This window comes from Helicoverpa armigera, chromosome 22 (assembly GCF_030705265.1).
Source record: "Helicoverpa armigera isolate CAAS_96S chromosome 22, ASM3070526v1, whole genome shotgun sequence".
NCBI lineage: Eukaryota > Metazoa > Arthropoda > Insecta > Lepidoptera > Noctuidae > Helicoverpa > Helicoverpa armigera.
This window is the reverse complement of record NC_087141.1, coordinates 9,855,861-9,876,200: the sequence shown is the minus strand read 5'-3', so window position 1 is coordinate 9,876,200 and position 20,340 is coordinate 9,855,861. Positions and strand designations below refer to the sequence as shown.

The following is a 20,340-nucleotide window of genomic DNA, read 5'->3' as shown; positions in this document are numbered from 1 at the left end:
AATTAGATTTCACCCGCAACTGAGGCCGTTACCCGTGAGAGCTAAGTTAGACGTGCCTACCACTCAGTTCTGTCTCCGTCTTCAGGGTACACCACCACAAGGTCTCTTAATCCAGCCGCTTTAGCGTAAAAACAATATAGTTTAATATTGTATGCATGTCATTGACCATTCCAGCTACTGGCGTGTTTGTCGCAATCGGCGCAGGAACAGCAACTGCAAACCTTGGACAAGTGCAGCCTCAGCCGGGAGCAATACAAACAACTTGAACATTATCTATCTGACATCATAGCACCACTACTAGGAAGAGTTTTTCTTGGACCATACTACACTCACTTTATAGTGGAAAATTGAAAACTTGTTTTTAGTAATAACAGTAAACATAAACTTAAGACAATAATAATATCTATGTATATTAATGCACCTGATCTTTTGAAAAACTAATAAACAATTTTATTTATAAAGTAGCATATTTATTGCAATAAAATTGAAAACAAAAAACAATACAAACTGATGTTAGGTTAAGTACCTACAATAAAATATCTGTAGCAAAGTGAATGCTTTGTGCTAATATTTGCACAGCTCCACAATATTGCAGTAAACACACTGAGCGGTATATAGACTGCAGGGATTGCTCAGCAACTCAGTAGCACCAGCGACATCATGAGAACTCTCTGGCTGATCATCCTTGTAAGTGACAGACAACGTATTATGTTCACGATAGTTCTCACAAACAAACCAGAGAACTTTAGTGTTCAATTTGTCTGACAATTGCTGAACCATGTTTGTGATGAGAGGAATCAGCGCTCCTCTAGTTAGATGCTCTTGGGGATAGCTTTTTTTACGATGTTCAAAAATCATCAAATGACCCCTCCCGCTGTGGATTAGATGCGATGCGGTACTGACTAAAAACCCCTCGTATTCTTTCGTAGGCCTTTTATTTTGGTGATCGTAGAGGTTGCTAATTAGTGGGCTCTCATAGAAGCGTTCGGCTGAAGAGTGGAGATGTTTCACTCATTAACAGACGCCTGAAGTTTACTTTTGTGAAAATGGCTGACGATACTTTAATGTTAATGTTGTTCCAGGTATTGGCGTGTGTGTGGCAGTGTGCGCTTGCGCAGGGCAGCATAGACAAGTGCGGCCTCACGCAGGAGATGTACAAGAATCTCAAGAGTTATGTATTAAGCAAGTTTCCACTCTTAATCGCTACAGACATATTGGATAAAGTATTTGCTACTTAAGTCAAAGGTTTTATGCAATCTTGTTCGCACTATGTATTTCCATATTGATTACCTTACTGTAATAAATGTATGAATTGTAATAAAGTATGCGTTTGAGATAACAATGTTTTTTTTACTTAACTTCATAAATCTATATCCCATATTTTTGACTGGTCACCTAATTAATGGGAGTAAAAGCCAAGTTAAGGAAACTTTGTACAAAAAAAAAGTCAGGAGCGAAATAAACAAAGCTGCATCCAGTAGACACCCTAAATATAGTAAGTATATGAAGAGTCACAAATTGAAGAGATGAAATGGAAAACTCACATCGACACCATATGTAAAAAGTTGAACCAATATATGAATTATTCAAATTAGCTAGGGTAGTGGATCCATCTGTGGTACTAAGAGCATACCGTGCGTATGGGGGCATGGGGCATCCACTCTTACAAAAATGGTGTCGTATTTTATGCCACAAATGCAAATTATATATTTAAAACACAAAAAAAAATGTGTTCGTGCTATATATGGCAAATATACCAGACTCATATAAGCATTATTTAAAGAATTAAAAAATTATGACATTTCCTTATTTATGAGGTAGCATTTTTTGTCATTTTATCATGTCCACTGTAATATACAAAAAATCACCTGTAAACATTATGAAAACGATTTTAAGAAAAAAATGCGAGAATTTTTGATAGATAGCTAAGGCTTGTTATTCAATGCCAGAGTATTTAGACGAAAGTTTTAGTTTGTTAGAATTATTATTTTGATTTATTACAGGTTTAGTCAGACTTACTACTGTGATTTATTATTTATTTATTATTGTGTTTTACTTCGAGTTATTAATGTGACTGCATATAGCTAATGATCGATGCCTCTACATAGGTTTTGCCTACTTATTGCATAATGTAATTTATGTACGCTTTACGAGCAGGGAATAGTGATTGATCTTAATATTATGTACTAACAGCTTTTTATCTCGAAATAAAAAGCTATGACTTTGACTTTGACACCTACTTCTTAACGGATTGCTTCAGATATACACTTAAGTGTTAAGTTTTTACTCTATGCATGCCTGCAACTTCCAAAGTTGCCCTAGGTTTCTAAGGGATTCCTCTACCATTTTAGGAAGTCGATTAACAAGCCTGTTCTCATATAAGGAGATCAGTCAGTAGCGCAGGACATATTATAGTGCACAAGCGTTTGCGCAGACACAAGTGCACTCACTATACCTTCACTCTCATAACGCGATGGGATGGCGATCAACGCTGGGTACCCTTAAGGTTTTTAAGCAGAGGCCGAAGAAAACTGGTCTGCTAACGATCTAAGATACTAAAAATTATTCAAATGATCTCTACTCACTGGGTTTGGATCCTTCAGAATGCTATATTCTATTATTGACAATATGTAAGTAAATTTTTCAGTCGTTTGGACTTCCGAATGAGCGCTGAACTTCTTGAGGGAACAATTTGCTACGGTTTTAGATTGGCTCCGTACAAATAAATATATAAGTACACAATAGAAAATATGTCCGTATGGTGTATTTAATTATAAGGCTGCCAATATTATTTATGGATTAAATAATAAAAAAAAACTTTTGTTTTACAATAACAAGTATTTTTGCATTGAGCTACATTTCTTTGTTTCTGATGAAAAACACGTGGAATATTGTTCATTCAGACAATTAAAAAGTGCAGTAAACAAGTCTGCATGCTCGTATATATAAGGTGCACTTGTGAGGTGCATCACTGCATGCTCAGGAGTTCAGTAGCTTGCAACACAACATGAGGATTCTGTGTCTTATACTACTGGTGAGTAACAGGACCTACTGCTAGCCAAACTGGAAGCTATGAAGTCATGCTCAAGTGCATGAACTATCATGACAATGCCAGAAGTATTGTTGCCTCTTTTACCGAGATCAGACTGTCACAAGCTGCATAAAGAACAGAGCAACTCAATGAGCAATTTAACCAGAGGGCATTGTGTCACTCACCAGATAACTAGATTGATTAGACAACGATGGTCGCTTCCAAAAAAAAAATAGGTTGTAATTTTTAACACATTGATGTATTTTTGACGTGTGCACCATATGATTGCAGGTGGTATGTGTGATGATGTCGGAGGCCGCGGACCCTGTGCCCTGCACCATCAACCTGCTGCTTTCTGTGTTGAAACCAGCGCTGGAAAGCGTAGACCAGAAATATAAGGACGACTTCATTCAGTTCCTACAAAAACTCCTGTCAGGCTCCATTTGATCTGATAATGGATTCTATTTACTTAGATTCAATGAAATAAAATAATAAAAATATCTTGTGTTTGTATGTTTGTCTGTACTTTCCACAACCTGAACCTAGACTTAGACATTTTAGTAAGATGTCCTACTATCATGGTGTTAATGTATTATGGCACTATAATAAAATTTCACTGCAGTAGATATACCTTCAGATAGATCTTCTAAAGAAGTATCATAAATGTGGATAATTAATAATGTTTCCTTGAATGCGTTGTCGTCATTTGCTCGCTGCGGAGGAAACCGCAGTATACCTACTATTTAACTCTGACTTGTGGGATGAACGTGGTATGAAATCGAAATACGGGGAACCATACTAAGACTTGTATTCGTCAGAACACAACAGCTAGATATTATAATAAGATCTAGTCCTCCTTTATGTGTTTATCTACATAGGTCTAGTATAGTACACAAAAACTATTACCTAAGTAGGTAAGTTAACTGCGAGGAGCTGAATGATGTCTCGACACTCATGACACCCCACGATAGATAACGATCTGCACTTGCATTATAATTACACGCATTTAGCTACACGTTTGTCACTACAATTGGTATATGTATACGTGTACGTCACAAGCAGGCTGGTACATATTTAACAATAAATTCTAAGCTAGATTAGTAAGAAGAAATAGCTCAATACACTCTCACTCTCAATCACTGACAATGCACCATGATATCAGGATCAGGGAAACCAAGTCTTCTATTTTATTAATTTCCATAAAAAACCAATAACAATAAGCCTTGAACAACTTAAATCAAATGTGTAAGCAATGAGATGCTACCGTTCATACACCTCAAGTCAATACGCTTCGAAGAGTAAGTTTGAAATGAACATTTTAACAGGCGCTCTAAACCAAACCGTCGCTATCCATGATCCAATACAAAAACCAGCCGCTGCATCCAAATCGATTCATACGTTTAACTGCTTAGGTGCCGCAGACGGACTTACATGGCGATCAAACATAAAACACTCCTTTTTATGGGATTACTATTTATTGTTGAACGTCCCAGAAGCAAGGTATGAAGGGCCTCGAAGCTTGCCTAAGTTTCTGAAATATTAGCTGTCATTGAACATCCTTGGCAGTCGTCACGAGTAGTCAGGAGCCAGTAAGTCTGACACCAGTCTAACCAAGGGGTATTGGGTTGCCCGGGTAACTGGGTTGAGGGCGTCAGATAGGGCAGTCGCTTCTTGTAAAAGCACTGATACTCGGCTACATCCGGTTAGACTGGAAGCCGACCCCAACACAGTTGGGAAAAAGGTTCTGAGGATGATGATGATGCTGTCGAGAAATCATCTTTAAACTTAGAGAAGAAATCCCTGTGCACCACAATTAATGTACCAACATATTATCTTCAGATGGCAAATTCTGCACCTCTTGTTTCTTTTCCTAAAGGAACACCTTTTACTTTTCCATTAACTCTACTAAGAAGAAGTTCAATACGCAAGTCTTTGGAAAACATCGACAAACTTATGCAATTGTTTGTACCGAATATTTAATTATAAATGTTTTGACCGTGACTTATTTCTGTTATGAACCCAACATGATGGATAAGCCCTTGGTATAGAATAACGTTAAATTCTCTGAAAATACAGCTTTTTTGAAAGTGACATCTCATCAACATGCTGACTATTAAATAATGTAGACATCTACCGACCTGCTTCGTGCACCTCCACGTATCCTTGCAAATATCCGTAACGAAAGCCAGCAGACTCAAGCCAGTTGTTACCGGTGCACCAACTGACTGACATTCCAGGCTGATGACTACATCTGTCACTTCGGGCATTACAACAAACATCTGTTTCCACAGAAACCTGCTGATGAATAACCCAAACATAATACATTTTAATCAAATAATTAGCTACCCACGTAAGCACGGAATACATGTATTTATACACTTCTGTCATATTTATTTACCTCTTTATTTGTTCATATAAATATATTTTGTAAGGCGATCAGCTAGTAAACACAAACATATGCACCTATATAAGGAGTAAGGCAACTGTTCCATAAGTATTATTTAAAGAATCTTGGAAAGCAGCCGCTATGAAGACCGTGTCCACGACTATCCTGGTTAGAACTGTTTTATATCACTATTAATATTTGTTAAATAAAGCTTGACGTGAACTTTGTTTTGTTTTGTACCAACAGGTACTAGCCAGTGTTGGCTACTCGCAGGCATTCTTAGGACCCCTGGCTGTTCTGTTACCAGGAATTACGTCAATCAACGCATCGCCAGCCCCAACCTTAAACATAGTAGTACAAGCTATGAATGAATTTATTAATGCATTAAATTCAATGACGGAAGAGCCGACCACTGAAACAGACGAATCGACATTATCGACAGAATTACCAAGTTCATTGACGGGAGTCCTGGCGTCTTTGACTGAAAACCCAAATTCTATATTGGGAGCGCTGACATCATCATCGGAAAACCCGACGTCAACAACGGGAACGGGAGACCAGACTTCATCAACAGAAAGCCCGACTTCAACAGCAGGACAAGAATCTTCATCGACAGAAAGTCCGACTTCGACAGCGGGACTAGAGTCTTCATCAACAGATGCACAGACTACATCAACAGACAATCCGAACTCATCGACAGAAAACCCTACGTCATCGTCGGAAGGACCGACTACAGCTACGGCGGAACCATCTTCAACAACAGCTAAACCAACTTCAACAACAGTTAAACCAACTTCAGCGACGGCAGATCCGACTTCATCTAAGAAAGACGCATCTTCATCACCGCCAGCTTCGAGCACGGCTTCACCTTCGCTGTCCAGTCAATTAGCTGATGCAGTCAATAACAAGCCACTGCCTGAAGTGGTGGTAAAAGCATTAAACAAATTGGGCGTCCCCATCGACAATACTGATGATGTTGATAGTCTCAGTGACGCTATAGGATTCCTCAGTTTATTCGGAATTTAGCTAGAGTTTTATATTTGGTCAGTCTATGTGATCTAATATTAACAGAATATTTTTTTCACAAGAATAGGTTTAATAGCGTAGATTTGAAAAAGCAGTTGATACGACGAACTCAATGACTGATAAAAACTTATTGTATTTTGTGTAATTACAATTAAATATAATATTTTATTCTTATCCGCTGGGTTTATTTTTACGATGCATACTCGAAGGGATAAATATCAAATCTTCCTTGGTTCATTCAAGAGATCAATTCAAAATCACTGATTAATTATTATGTTTGAAATCGTCGGTAAAACATCTACAGCCTTACTTATAAACGTGAATTAAATATAAGTAATACTTAAGGGCTGTTTAAGAAAATTCTTACTTATAAACGTTGCTTAATCATGTCTTAACTAACATTTAATCACTACTTAAGACTTTAAGTAGTGATTAGTTAAAATGTTGCTTAGAAGGTGATTAGAGATTTTATAAGTAAGGGGGCTAATAAATAATGTAATACTTAAACAAATACTTACACTGCTATATTGCTACAGATACAAATAATCACCCAAGTCTGAAAGAGATACCTATTTATAAGTGGATGTTTAACTTTACTCATCTCCAATTATAAATATATGTTTTTAAATTATTATAATTAACAATGTTATTTCTTTTATCATTTCTGCTGCAGCTACGATCAGCTGTGTAAAGTGTTTTTGTTACTCCATCATTGTTTATTAACATAATGAGTTTAAGTTCAATAGATGCATATATACCTCGAATATATACCAGAAATTAGTATTTATCTTATAACTTGCAAGTTTTTGGGCTCACCGTTATATAAACTCTAGAATATTCAAATAACCTATTTGTTAGTAGATTAAAATATAATGTATAGGTACTTTAAATTAGCAAGCAAATCTGACCAAAACAGACGTCAACACTCAGAACAAATTTTTATGCTCTACGTAATTGAATAAAAAAAACTAAAAACACTGCTAACTCTGAAGTATGTGTCTAGATTTAAAGCTCTGTTTACTAGGTAATGTATGTGTCGACTTATAGAACTTAGATTTATTCCCTTAAAACTGTACATAATTTAAATATTTTCAGTGTTTTTAGAGGATTTCGGTGTAGTTGACGTCTATTTAACTAATGTAAACCCAAACACGATGTAAGTCGTTTTGTCGTGTCATCAGAGACCTCAATAACATGTTTGTACAAAATCATATAAACTTGAAAACCTTCTTTTTGGGAAGTCGGTTAACAAGTCCAACACAATAAATACCGCCTGAGTTATGATATCTTCAGCTATCTCGATCGCTCTCTCGTTAAGGCGCGCTCAATGGTCAACCTTGTGAGGCAAGACTGATGATCCTGAGTTCAGTCGGAAGGTGCTAAGGATGATACAAGTGTATTGGTATGACAAGGAAGGAAGTACGACACCATTTTATTTTTGCTGGCGGCCTTAATTGAAAATGAAAAGTTGTGTATCTTGTAGCTGCTGAAGTTATCGCAGAATCACAGGATATAAGACAATTTATATCGCTACTACTACTTCAAATCATACATTATGGGCTTGTAAGGATAGTTGTTTGTTGTAGCTGCTGCCAAGAGCATTTAACACGAATTAAGGTAATTTGTGATTCAACCAACTGAAACCGACATGAGCACGTGAAAATTCTGCCAATATACCTACCTATGCACGGCCTTGCGATGCAACGTAACGAATTGTTCAGATCCAGTTATTGACATACTCCGAGTGGATACACAATACCTACTCGTAATCTGGTAACTAGTTAACCTTTCGCTAAGTCTTTTAAATATTAATATTAGGTATCTGTCTAGCATAAATATAGAAATCTGGGGCCAGTAAACCCGAGCTACATTTCGTTGAATTTCATTAACAAGATATTTTTAAAACAATTTTGATAATATATTTTTCATTCATTTAACTTTGAAATACGAAACGACTTTTTGCGAAACTTTGTGCCATCGCATGTATTATTTGTATGCTTATACATATTTCAAAGATGATGAATATTATTAGAGTATCAACGTTTTTGGTTGAAAAACGAATTCGAGTACAACAAGATGTACAAAAAAAATCTAATTTGTCGACAGAATAAAGAGCTTTGACTTTGACTTTGACTTGTCGTCATGTTTCATGAAGGGCACGAAGATATTAGGCAGATATAAGTAGTCACGTTCACGCCAGAAAACTGTTCGGGGATGACGTTAATCATAATATCCTTCTAAGAAGTCCACACAAACGTGCACTTTTGACGTAAGGGGGAAATTTGTGTGAACTCCAAATAAAATGTGACAGTGTAGGTATTACCTATTTTCCTCTAATTCTAAGATTTTGCAAACATAACATATTTTTTTTAAACATAACGGTTTCATCCGCACAGTTATATCCTGATCGAGGTTTAATTTATTTCTCCGTTGTAATCATTCGTTCATCCACTGGTTTAGATAGTTTCATAGAACAAAATAATGTGCTGAACACACGTGGGTACAGAGTTTTTAAGCAGATGATTAGTTAGTACATGTAAGTATTCATTGTTCACTATTACTTTAAGTTTAGAAAAGTCGGGTTTACAGAACATGTTAACGGTTTATGTGCTAAAGATATACAATGTTTAAAAATATGCAAAATCATTGTTGACTGGGAAAAATTACACGATGAGACGCTTTGATAAAATCTAAGTTTTTCTTTTGTTATCGTCGTCCTGGAATTTATCATTAGTTTTAAAATGAAATTATCATAATACTTACATAACATTTCATAATTATGCACTTACTTAGCCACTGGACTACAATACATACCTCAAATTAAACAAACAATAACTAAACTATTATATTATTCAACAAGTACCTATACATTTATAGCAAAAAATGAATAAATAAGAAAAAATCCTTCGCATCACTGTCATTTGGTGGAGTGCTCTACATTGCCATACAACTTGGCAATGCAGACAGTCTTCATTCTTCGACCAAAGAACAAGCCAGCGCTCTGGTTTGAAGCTTCGATAGCACCATGGTCTGTGGAATTGCCGGTTAACTAGTAGGGAAAACTATATTCTGTAATCCTAGGAATTCTAAAATAGGTACTAGGAACCTATTGATGGATTTGCCCGCCCCGATAAGTCGTCATCGATAGCTCACGATTACTAAGAAACGCAATTCTTTTTAAGCTTTTTACGAATACCTACGTCAATGAGGTCTCCTATACAATGCAAAAAAAGTTGTGGCAACTTGTTTCACCGGAATAATATGAAGTTAGATGACACTTTATTTGGTTTTACCTTCATAAAGTTAGACAAAATAATGTTACTGCTTAATGCATGAAGGAGCATGGTTAAATAAAGTTAAATCGCAGTTTATTTTCAAACGGTCGTAGATACATATGATGAGCTGAACTATGTATCTAGATTACCGCAAACAAGTTATTCAGCTTAATAAATTATATAGGAACAAACACTAGATTTTCATTTACCAAAATATAGTAAAGTTGCTGAAAACTGGTTGTTTGATGCCGTTGAGGCCATCTCCCCGTGGTCCTAGACAACGATACCAAAGTAAGTTATTGATAGGTAGGTAAGTATGCAAATACTATACCACAGGATAACTGGAAAACTATGTTTAATTCTTTTGTTTGAATGCACTAAGTATTCCATCATGAATTACAAATGAGTGCTACGATCATAATATCTAGAGCCCCGTGCAATAAGTCATTACCACAGAACCAGTGTTCGAGATTTTGTCAAAAATGAGTTCCCGGAGTTATGTAAACACGACAATTTTAATATCAACCTTACTGACAAGGTTGATAATTTAATTTGACATGCCCTGCAGGCTGGCTGCACTTCCGAGTGCATATTTGTACGTTGCTCTCGTAAATATGCATTTGCTCTGATTAAACAGACAAAGTTATCTTCGAAACTGCTATCCTCGAGTGTCATCAACTAATTAGTGGTTCCTGGCAGTCATTTGACATTTGAACACATTTGGAGTTCGCCCGAAGCCAGTCTTTCCAGCATCAGGTGACCCGGATAACTGCGTTGAGGAGGTCAGATAGGTAGCTCGACAAAAATGTAATGTATGTACGATGTAAAACACTGGCATTCAGCTGCAAGGACGTACCGAGGGGGCAAAGGGGTCCGGACCCCTCCCGAAAATAGATGCAACCCATAAAATAAATCCCTCAGTAGTAAGTACAGTGCCAAATATGACTCTCAGTTTTGATCTGCGGGGCGGGCGGGTGGTGGCGGGACACCTCAACGGTCATTGGGGCAAGTATTAATATACCGAGATAATTATGCATTAAATAATTTGTGAAAACAATTTTCTTTTAATTTTAAGTATCCATTTACGCGACACCTTAATCATTTGCCTGGACCTGGACCCCCTCCGGCAAAAAATTCTGGGTACGTGCTTGTTCAGCTGCATCCGGTAATACTGAAAGGCAACTCCAATATAGTTGAGAAAAAGCTAGGCAGGAGGTAAGTACCTAAGCAGCTTAATTAAAGATAAAAACGATTCCACATAAAATAGAATTAATTGTCTTCTTTTAATATAAACAAAAGCTACACATAGAGTTTTTGAAAAACTCCGTTACGAAAATATCTGTTCTTGACATTGGATTGCAATCATAGCAATAAACTCAACGACTATCATTCAAGACTTTACAACTACTGACCGGGATACGTGAACAAGTCACCCGGCTTACAACCTGTAGGTATTATGTAACGTAGAAGACAGTGGGGAGATCCTCGGCACAGGCCATAGCCCTGAAGTCTGAGGTCCTTGCGTCAGACAATCATCAGACGCGGCGGCATGCGATACTTAGTATAAATATAAGGAACCTCGTCGGCGCAGCTCATTTATACAAAATGCACTAGCATTTAGTGGTCAAATCTTAGACTGAGAAAAAGTAAACTAAATAAATAGTTTTATAATATATTTTTAACATAGTGTGTGGTGTTTATGTGTGTCTGTTATAATAAGTGTCAGTGATGTTCACATGGCTCTTGTTGACAGTGCTGGCGGTGGCCGCCGCCGGCCTACAACTCAATGGTAAGGTGGTTTACTGTCTTTTCCAATACTCTATAAATGGCGTGTGTAATATGTGTCAATAAAAATGTCTGGTAGATATACATATTGTGGTGCAGGTACCGGTAACCTTTAGAAAATAACTTCCGCGCCAAAGCTGAACTGCAGAGCTTGAGCTACGGTCATTCCACTTATACAATAAATCCATACAATAAAGTTTTTATATAATTTCCATTTAGTGACTATAATTTGTGTCTTTCTTTTTTGTTTTAAAATTTAAACGAAAAGTTCATGTTCAGATCTATTCAATTTCGAAGGTTACCTGATCATCTTCTTACTGAATCGTTCCTATATATAATTTAGAGGCTGCAATAAGACGAAGCACAAGACAGTGATAAAAGGGGATGTTTTAGGGAGTGCTGTACTTTGGAAATATTGACGTTAAAGAGTGTTAATCTAATTAGCCTACTTTCAATAAACGATGTTGACTTTTACTCGATGAAAGTATCGATATGGATGTACTGCATAATAGGTACCTATTACATGTATAAAAAAACCTTAATCTAATAAAAAATCACTTGAAGTACCTACCTATAACACGCTTTGACATTAAGAATGCTTTTTGTCCAAATTCTATTCATTTCCCAGAAGCACTTGCGTTCAATGATTAATCCAAACTTATGCAAATATTATTACCTATTACCGATAAAAACTTTAACTAATCATTTAATTATAAAACACTCGTATTATTTGCCACCCACTAAGGAACACACTTACAATAGACTATAACATTAAAGCGGCCATATTGTCCATTTCCCCATAGCCCGGCGACCGGCGGCGCGGCCACCCAGCGCTTTTCCTGCAATGTTCTAACTTTACCGCTCATTGTGATCCACGCTTACTGTCGCTGCGTGACCGCCAATATTACGCTGCGGATATTATCATTATAATGATTATAGTAATCTTTTATTAGTTCCTAAATGCAGCAAGGAAACAATTCTTTTTTTAATGTTAATATGCTAAAGTTTTTTTAATAAAAACATAGGGTTGAAGCTTTGAAAATACTTGGATATTTTTATAAACTTTCTGTTGGAACCACGGAAGGCGTGTCCCAGGTGACGTCAATGTGACGTAAATCTAACCCATCATAGCCTCTAGACTTTTAGATAATTAGGTATTTTTGGCATTTTATTTGTCTAGAATTCGAGAACAATAGTTGGATAATGTTACAAACTATGTAATTATTTCATAACACGTGTTGCAGTTAAGTTAGTTAAATAACAAGGAACATAATAAATACAATAGGTACAGACCTTATTACTGGATATAAATACAAATAACATAAAATTATAAATAGGTAGTATTAACCTTTTGCGAAGAGTGGGTGTCGGTGTAAGCACGACAAGTGAGGTTTCGGCCAAGTTCACCGGTAACTCGTCCAAAACCTTTCGGTCAATGTCACGCTAAAAATACTTTCTTTTGAAACATTACATACATGCAATATCTATAAATATGACAGCATCTGATTAATGCTATATTAAGTTATTAATCAATCCGGAAGAATGACCTTATTTATGTTATTTAAACATGACAAATTAAAACTGAAAATCTGAAGTTTTAATGAGAATTTTATTTGCGTGCTGAGAACATTGTTTTATTTTACATGCCGCTTCTTTCATTTACTTTTTGTTTTGGAATTTTATAGCCAATCCATATGTCCGGATTCAAAAGTTGGTGGCTTTCAAACTAGCGGATTTTTCGCTCGTTCATCCGGTTGTACTACGACACCCGAAGGTGTCGTTGCTTTTTGCGAAAACAAATCATTTTCAAGTCATTGGACTTAATTATGTTGCTATTTATATTGCAACATTGTCATAGCGTAGGTATACCGAATTTCATTTTTCGTCTTAACGATGATAACCAGAGGCATCTCTTCATTCATGCTTCGTACTGATTTTGTATCCCATTTCTGTGTACAGCAAATACCTACCTACTTTAAATGGATATACATAAAGCAATGTACCTAATGTACCTATATCATCGGTCTCCAGCCAGCATTGAGCACGACATGCTGGTTAAATGTCCAAGAGTGGGTTGGTTTCAATAACCGTTAATGTTCCCAGACGAGGAGTACTTCTCTCTGCCGCGGCTGTACTCGCTGGACGACTGGGAGGCGTGCGCGGCGCGGCGCGGCATCTACTGCCTCGGCGCCTTCGAGCTGCGCCCGCGCAATAACCCGCAACTCTTGCATGTCGCACGGGTAAGCAGACAGACGCAAAAAAACATTATATGAATATTCATTAACTAGATTTTTGACTAAAATATTTGCACAAAAAAATAAAAAGAAATACAAACCAGAACTCTATATCTCTATTTCTGCTGTCAAAAACTCCACTAGACGTGCAGTAAGGGTGTATCTACACGGCGCAAGTATCTTGCGCATGTTGAGGCACATGCGCAGGTTACATGCATTGTAAAAACGTGCGGGTCTAGCGACTCGCGCATGTACCATAGCAAAATAGCCACCCGCGTGCTCGTCACTTGTCACTTGCGCATGTTAACTTGCTCTAGCTACATGCACCGTGTAGACGCATCCTAAATGAATGCATGAGAGGACATTACAAACATCTTAATATGTAGTAAAGCTTTTGTATCATATTTTCGTGATGAATTCCGAATAGTTTTGTTCAACTTTTATTGTAAGTTTCATTTTAATGTAATATTTTGTATTTTATTAAGATATTTTTATCTTTATAGCTTGATTTATAAACCCCATGGTTATTGTAAATGAATAACAAATTGCCATTGCTAAACATTATCTTATTTGCAGCACTTCTCCGAAGGCCCATACCAATACAACCACACGCTGATCCACCGAGGACTGTGCCTCTCCACGTCCTGCAAGCACGTGCCGAGAACAACTCCTCGAGAGACCTTCAGCCGCTGCGTGAACAACTTGACGATCGCCCAGTATGGCCTGAGCACCAACCTGACGACCCTCAACTACTGCAGCAGACCAGGCAGCGAAGGGAAACCGGTGGATACCTGGGACATGGCTTTCTTGTACATCACGGGTCTGATCCTGCTGATGAACGTGGTGGGGACAGCTTATCATGTCTTCAGAGTCAAAGACAAGGAGGGAGAGACAGAGAAACGTAAGTGGCTTTTTTAAATTTGGTGTTTACACTAGCTTTTTTCGCGGTTATTGTTCTAGTATAAAAAAGTGCAAATGGAATTCGCGCAGTATCTATTTCGTAACTTTGTTTATAAATAAGCAAAAATGCAAGTTTTTTATACAAGGGCATCTTGTGACAATATATTATTAGCATAAAGTATATAAGTTGCCAACACAGTGTATTTTAAATGCTAACAAATATTATGCACATAAAGAGTTTATAAATACATACTTAGCATTATTCACACACACTCAAAACTTTTGACTTTGAGTTATAGGTATGTGCCTAATGCTTATTATTTTGCAGTGCAAGGATAACAAAGATCATGGCCAATTCAACTGGAAGGTTCCCTATTTAGTCGCATTTTTTTTACAATAATATATCCCATCTTTTTTTCGCTACTTTCTCATACAAGTAGTATTTGCGCGTACTGATTTAGCACATATTTTGTTGGATAGGTACTCATGTCATCAGTTTAATTTATGCAAAAAAAATTGACAAAAGATTCATGTCATAATGTGCTCTACCTATACCAAAATAGGAATATGCGAAGATATCAGTACGCCAAATAAATAGTTCATAAAGAGTATGTCAAAATACGGATCATACATAATACCTAACTCGATTTATTGTTTTCTTTTTCAATGTATAAAAAGGCCAAAAACAGCGTCAGTTATTCGACTCGAACCTCTGCGATAGTTGAGGTTCGAGCGAGCGGAGTATAATCACTTGGATCATTTCCTAGTTCATTACCCGCTGTTCAGTCGAGTCAGTTAAGACCCTCCTGATGGCAACTTGTGCAGTGCGCGCGCGCCGACGTCGTGTTGCCGCGGTAACGAAACCATAGCGCGATCTAACTCGATCCCAACGCCATCTATCGAGCCAAAGGGAAGCTTGGGATATTTTAGTTCTCACATTTTCCGCAGTCTTGCTATATCTTTAGTGATTGTATTTATTTTGATCTCGTTTTTCTTTAATTACTTACATATTTTAATATTGTTTTTTTTTTTTTTTATATAGAGTCAATTTTAATATCTTAAGCTAGCTTAAGAACCATTTGAAATTTTGTACGCCATCATAAGGCAAAACATGAGTTGATACTACTTATAACACCTATGCTTTGTACCATATTTTACAAAATAAAGTATCTTTATCTTTATCACTACATGTATACAACAAAGTCGCTTTTCCTTACGATCCTTTGTGCGTTTAAATCTTTTAAATCACTTTCATGTGAACATTCAGAACGTCACAGTGAATGTACGATAAATTTTTGCAGCTAACAAGCAGTTGATGGCTTGGTCCGTCGTGGCGAGCTGGCAGCGCCTGACGGCAGATTATGGAGACAACGACCCGAGGCTGAGCGCGCTTCAACCCGTGCATGGGGTCAAGTAAGGAACACATTACTACTTTCCAGTATAATGTAATTTAGTTATTATCATCATCATCATCAGCCTATCGCAGTCCACTGCTGGACATAGGCCTCTCCAAGTGCACGCCACTGAGATCGATTTTCGGCTTCTCGCATCCAGCCGTCTTGCGCATTTTAATTTTGTTATTATACAGTGTTATAATGATTATGTATGTTTCAGAGCCTTGACGTTAATACTAGTGATCCTGGCTCACTCAGTTGTGGCCTACCACGGCGCGTATCTTTATAACCCTCAGTACTTCGAAAAGGTTGGTAATTGAACTCTATATTTTTGGCCTGATTGGTGAAATTGGTTAAATTGAAATAAACAACGATGCGATCAACAAAATTGAAAATCTTAAAATAACTACTTATGAAAAAAAAATATTGCCTAAAATGGAATTATTATCTTTAATCCCAACCATGTTCCAATTACTTTGGGACATGAGAAAGGTAGAGGGACATGACTCACTTCTATCACTCCTCGTGTCTTCCAGGTGGGTCCCCAAGCTCCGGCAGCCTTCATGCAGAACGGCACCTCCATCGTGCAGACCTTCATGCTCATCTCCAGCTTCCTGCTGGCCTACAACCTGCTGCTGCAGTCAGACAACCCGAAGAAGCAGCTCAGCATCACCATGCTGCCACGCTGTCTTATGCATAGGATTGCTAGGTTTGTCATCTATATACTTTCTTGAGGTCTACGGTCTTGGGGAACGGAAAGGCAGGGAGAAGGAACCCCTTTAAGAACGGGTGTAACGTTTGTGTCTGCACCAAAGATGTCTGTCTTCATCACCACGCGTCGGTTTTAAATAGTTTACCGGTAGAACTATATAAACGTGAGAACGTAACACAAACAAAAGAATTAACTTATGTGTAAACTGATCTCTTATGTAGATTACCACCAGCTTCGTCTAAGTCCTTTTTTGTTTCCATCGTTATTACAATAACTTGCAGACTGATAGTACTTAAACTATCTACTTAATACCTTCTTACATCACAAATACTTTATGTAAAACCGGAGTCTCACAAACACAACTGATGTACCTAGTGTATTAATTGAAAGGGTCAGCGAGTTTATTCAGTACGCAGCAGAGTGTATGCAGATGATAAGTAGTGGTTTTTCTCAGGATCTCCCCTTTGTACCTGTTCGTGCTGGGCGCGGCGACGTCGTGGTGGGCGCAGGGCGGCGCGGGCCCGCTGTGGCCGCCGCTCATGCTGGCCGAGGTGGCGCGCTGCCGCCACAAGTGGTGGACGCAGGCGCTCTTCCTCGACAACTTCCTGCAGACACATGACAAGTGTCTCATTCATACCTGGTGAGTGTCTCACTCACTGCTGTACTACAAGATTATTAATTAGGACTTCCATCGTGCATTTCATGATGCATCATTACAGCAGATTTGTGAGTTTTATTCGTAAGGATTATTATCTCTTTGTCCTTTATCGTTGATTCATAATCATCTTCCCCAGGTTCCTCACAGTGGACATGCAACTGTACGTGGTGTCAGCGATCCTGACGCTGGTGCTGGGCAGATGGCCGCGCGCCGCGCTGAGGATCCTGCTGGCGCTGACCCTCTGCGTCGTGGTCGCCAACTTCGCCATCATATACAACTGGCAGCTGAAGCCCATGGTGCTGCTCATGACTCCTGAGTGAGTAGGGGATACTACGTTACACGAAAATAGGATCTCAGCTTCATCTTCCGAGCCTTTTCACAACTATGTACGGGTCGGCTTCCAGTCTAACCAGATGCAGCTGAGTACCAGTATTTTACAAGGAGTGACTATCTCACCTTCTCAGCCCAGTTACCCGGGCAACCCAATAAATACCCCCTGGTTAGACTGGTTGTCAGACTAACTGGCTTCTGACCACCCGTACCGACTGCCAATGATGTTCAATGACAAACTAACAACTAACTGATCGTTCCTCTCGTTTGTCCAGGAACATGAGGACGCTGTTCGTGGGCTCGCGCTCGTTCATCTGGCTGTACACCGCGCCGTGGGACAGCGCGCCTGCAGCGCTGCTCGGCGTCGCGCTCGCCTTCCTCCTCCGCAGTCAGCACAGCGACGGCTACAGGCCGCAGGATAACCTGGTATGCTCATACTTACATTTATAGACCAACTGTCTTACCACAAGTGTCGCATGGAAGTTATAAAGAAGCTCGCAGTTAAAAAATTGTCCTTAACAAAAGAGCTTCAAGATCCACCATCAATTTCAGACAACTATTTATCGGTTTCATAAATTAGTTTCTAAATCAACCACAACTTTAAGTGGTGAATAGGGTGATAAATAAAAGGTTTGCAAAGTTCTTTATTTGTATTTCTTTGTATTCTTTGAAGAGTTAGGCCAAATTAAATGTATATAAACCCACATAACGGTGCATCTACACGGTGCAAGTAGCTTGTGCGTGTTGAGGCACATGCGCAGGTTACATGTGTTTTAGAAACGTGCGGGTCTAGCGACTCGTGCATGTACCAAAGCAAAACACGCGTGCTCTTGTCACTTGCGCATGTTAACTTGCTCCAGCTGCTTGCACCGTGTAGATGCACCCTAATAAGAAGCAGAAGTGTTATTTAGTTGAGTATAACTGACGTGTTCCAGTGCATCCGCATCCTATACCGCGTGTCGGTGCCGGGGCTGTTCGCGTGGGTGCTGGCGGGGCACAGCATGAAGGCCGTGGCGCACCCGCTGGCGGTGAGCGCGTTCGCTGCGATCGACCGCCCCGTGTTCTCCTGTCTCGTCGCTTGTGCTTTGTATGGTTTCTTCAACAAGATTGATAGTGAGTACAACCACATATTACCTTAATAATTACTTCGTGAGTACAACTTTCAACTAAATGGTACCTTCATTTTAAAAAGTCAGTTCCATGGAAGAACAATGGAACAATGGAAGAACAAAGTACATGGTTGGTTTCCGAATTAGGTACCGACATAATTTTGTCACTCGTTTTAAGCTTAGTGGAACATCAAAAACTTGCTCTCTGAAACCTTTTCGAGGTCTGTAATTTGCCGTCAAAATAGCTCAACGATTCAATGGATATTATATTCTGTGAAATGAGGTTCCTTCTTAAGCTATAAACTGATATTCCTCAGGGCTCTGGTGGAAGTTCCTGTCGTGGCGCGGCTGGGCGGTGCTGAGCCGCATGTCGCTGTCCATCTACCTGATCCACTGGCTGTTCACCCTGACGCTGCTGGCTCAGCGCACCAACACCACCAGGGCTTCCGCCTTCGATATTGTAAGTTTTCAAGTCATACGAAGTCAAGGGGCTTGTTTGTTAAGCTTTCACTGGGTTGGACCTATTTCAGAAGGAACATTGAGAGAGAACTCTGGAGGCAGTACTAGAATTTTTATCCCAGTTCAGACCGAAAATACGTGGACACTTGCTGCTTACAAAGTTATGAAATTTGAACTGGTGTTAAAGTTTCGTACAAGAAGAGAATATCAACTAAATATCTATTTTAAACAAATTAATCATATTATTACGTGTCTTGCAGGGTGGACACTGGCTGACCACAGTTTTCCTGTCGTACTGTGCAGCGTTGCCCCTGCACTTGCTCATAGAAGTACCAGCGATGAAGTTCCTCCAGTCTATTAGTCCATAAGTACTAGAACTACTATTATGTACATAAGAAATAATGTTGATTTCCCGGCAATATACTTATTCACTCTGACTTTACTCTTAGTTTCCAGGCTGGTATAGAAGGCCTACCCCCCTTCTATGCCAGGTTGGAAACTCATATCGATTTGGTTTGTTGGCTGGTTGGCTGACTCTCTGAGCCATACTGTGCCTTTGTGATTGTTATCTAGGGAGTATTTGCTCAAACTAAGATAATATAGCATTTATAACGGGGTGAAAATATTTATAATGTCAAGAATTAGTACCACTTAAAGCAGGAAAGCTAGCCTGCTTAAAGTGGCCTTTTTACTTAGCGATTTGAACGTCCGGCATTAAGTACTTACATATAAGTAAGTAATGCATAATATACCTACTGGTGTATAAAACGTTAGAAGCAATTCAGTGCATTTCTATACTAATATTATAAAGAGGAAAACTTTGTTTGTTTGGTTGTAATTGATAAACTCAAAAATTACTGGGCCGATTTTAAATATTCTTTCACCATTAGATACGAGTAGCTATATTACCTGCAAATAACATAGGCTATATTTTATCCCGGTGCGGGCAGTAGCTCCCACGCGACGCGGGTGAAACCGCAGGAAAACGGCTAGTATTTAATAAACGCTATGAACATTTTTATTGTACATACATTATTATTC

The 20,340-nt window shown here is 38.5% G+C and overlaps 2 protein-coding genes and 2 long non-coding RNA genes across 4 annotated transcripts; all 4 read left to right on the top strand.

The window, feature by feature from the left end:
- Nucleotides 1–521: 521 nt before the first annotated feature.
- Nucleotides 522–1,342, top strand: LOC126055140 (uncharacterized). Its single transcript, XR_007511258.2, has 2 exons — nt 522–687; nt 1,083–1,342. It is a non-coding gene; the product is annotated as an uncharacterized LOC126055140 (long non-coding RNA).
- A 1,613-nt stretch (nt 1,343–2,955) lies between these two features.
- LOC110378685 (uncharacterized) lies at nt 2,956–3,544 on the top strand. The gene is made up of 2 exons (XR_002429672.3): nt 2,956–3,034; nt 3,323–3,544. It is a non-coding gene; the product is annotated as an uncharacterized LOC110378685 (long non-coding RNA).
- Nucleotides 3,545–5,498: 1,954 nt separating this feature from the next.
- Nucleotides 5,499–6,658, top strand: LOC110378684 (uncharacterized). Its single transcript, XM_021338049.3, has 2 exons — nt 5,499–5,585; nt 5,664–6,658. The coding sequence occupies exons 1-2, from the start codon at nt 5,559–5,561 to the stop codon at nt 6,441–6,443; spliced, it is 807 nt and encodes a 268-aa protein (XP_021193724.2). The 5' UTR covers nt 5,499–5,558; the 3' UTR covers nt 6,444–6,658.
- A 4,624-nt stretch (nt 6,659–11,282) lies between these two features.
- On the top strand, nt 11,283–19,699 carry LOC110378700 (O-acyltransferase like protein). Its single transcript, XM_049842883.2, has 12 exons — nt 11,283–11,507; nt 13,607–13,743; nt 14,314–14,638; nt 15,939–16,050; nt 16,252–16,339; nt 16,568–16,740; nt 17,198–17,383; nt 17,538–17,717; nt 18,007–18,157; nt 18,667–18,844; nt 19,158–19,300; nt 19,560–19,699. The coding sequence occupies exons 1-12, from the start codon at nt 11,447–11,449 to the stop codon at nt 19,665–19,667; spliced, it is 1,842 nt and encodes a 613-aa protein (XP_049698840.2). The 5' UTR covers nt 11,283–11,446; the 3' UTR covers nt 19,668–19,699.
- Nucleotides 19,700–20,340: the final 641 nt, after the last annotated feature.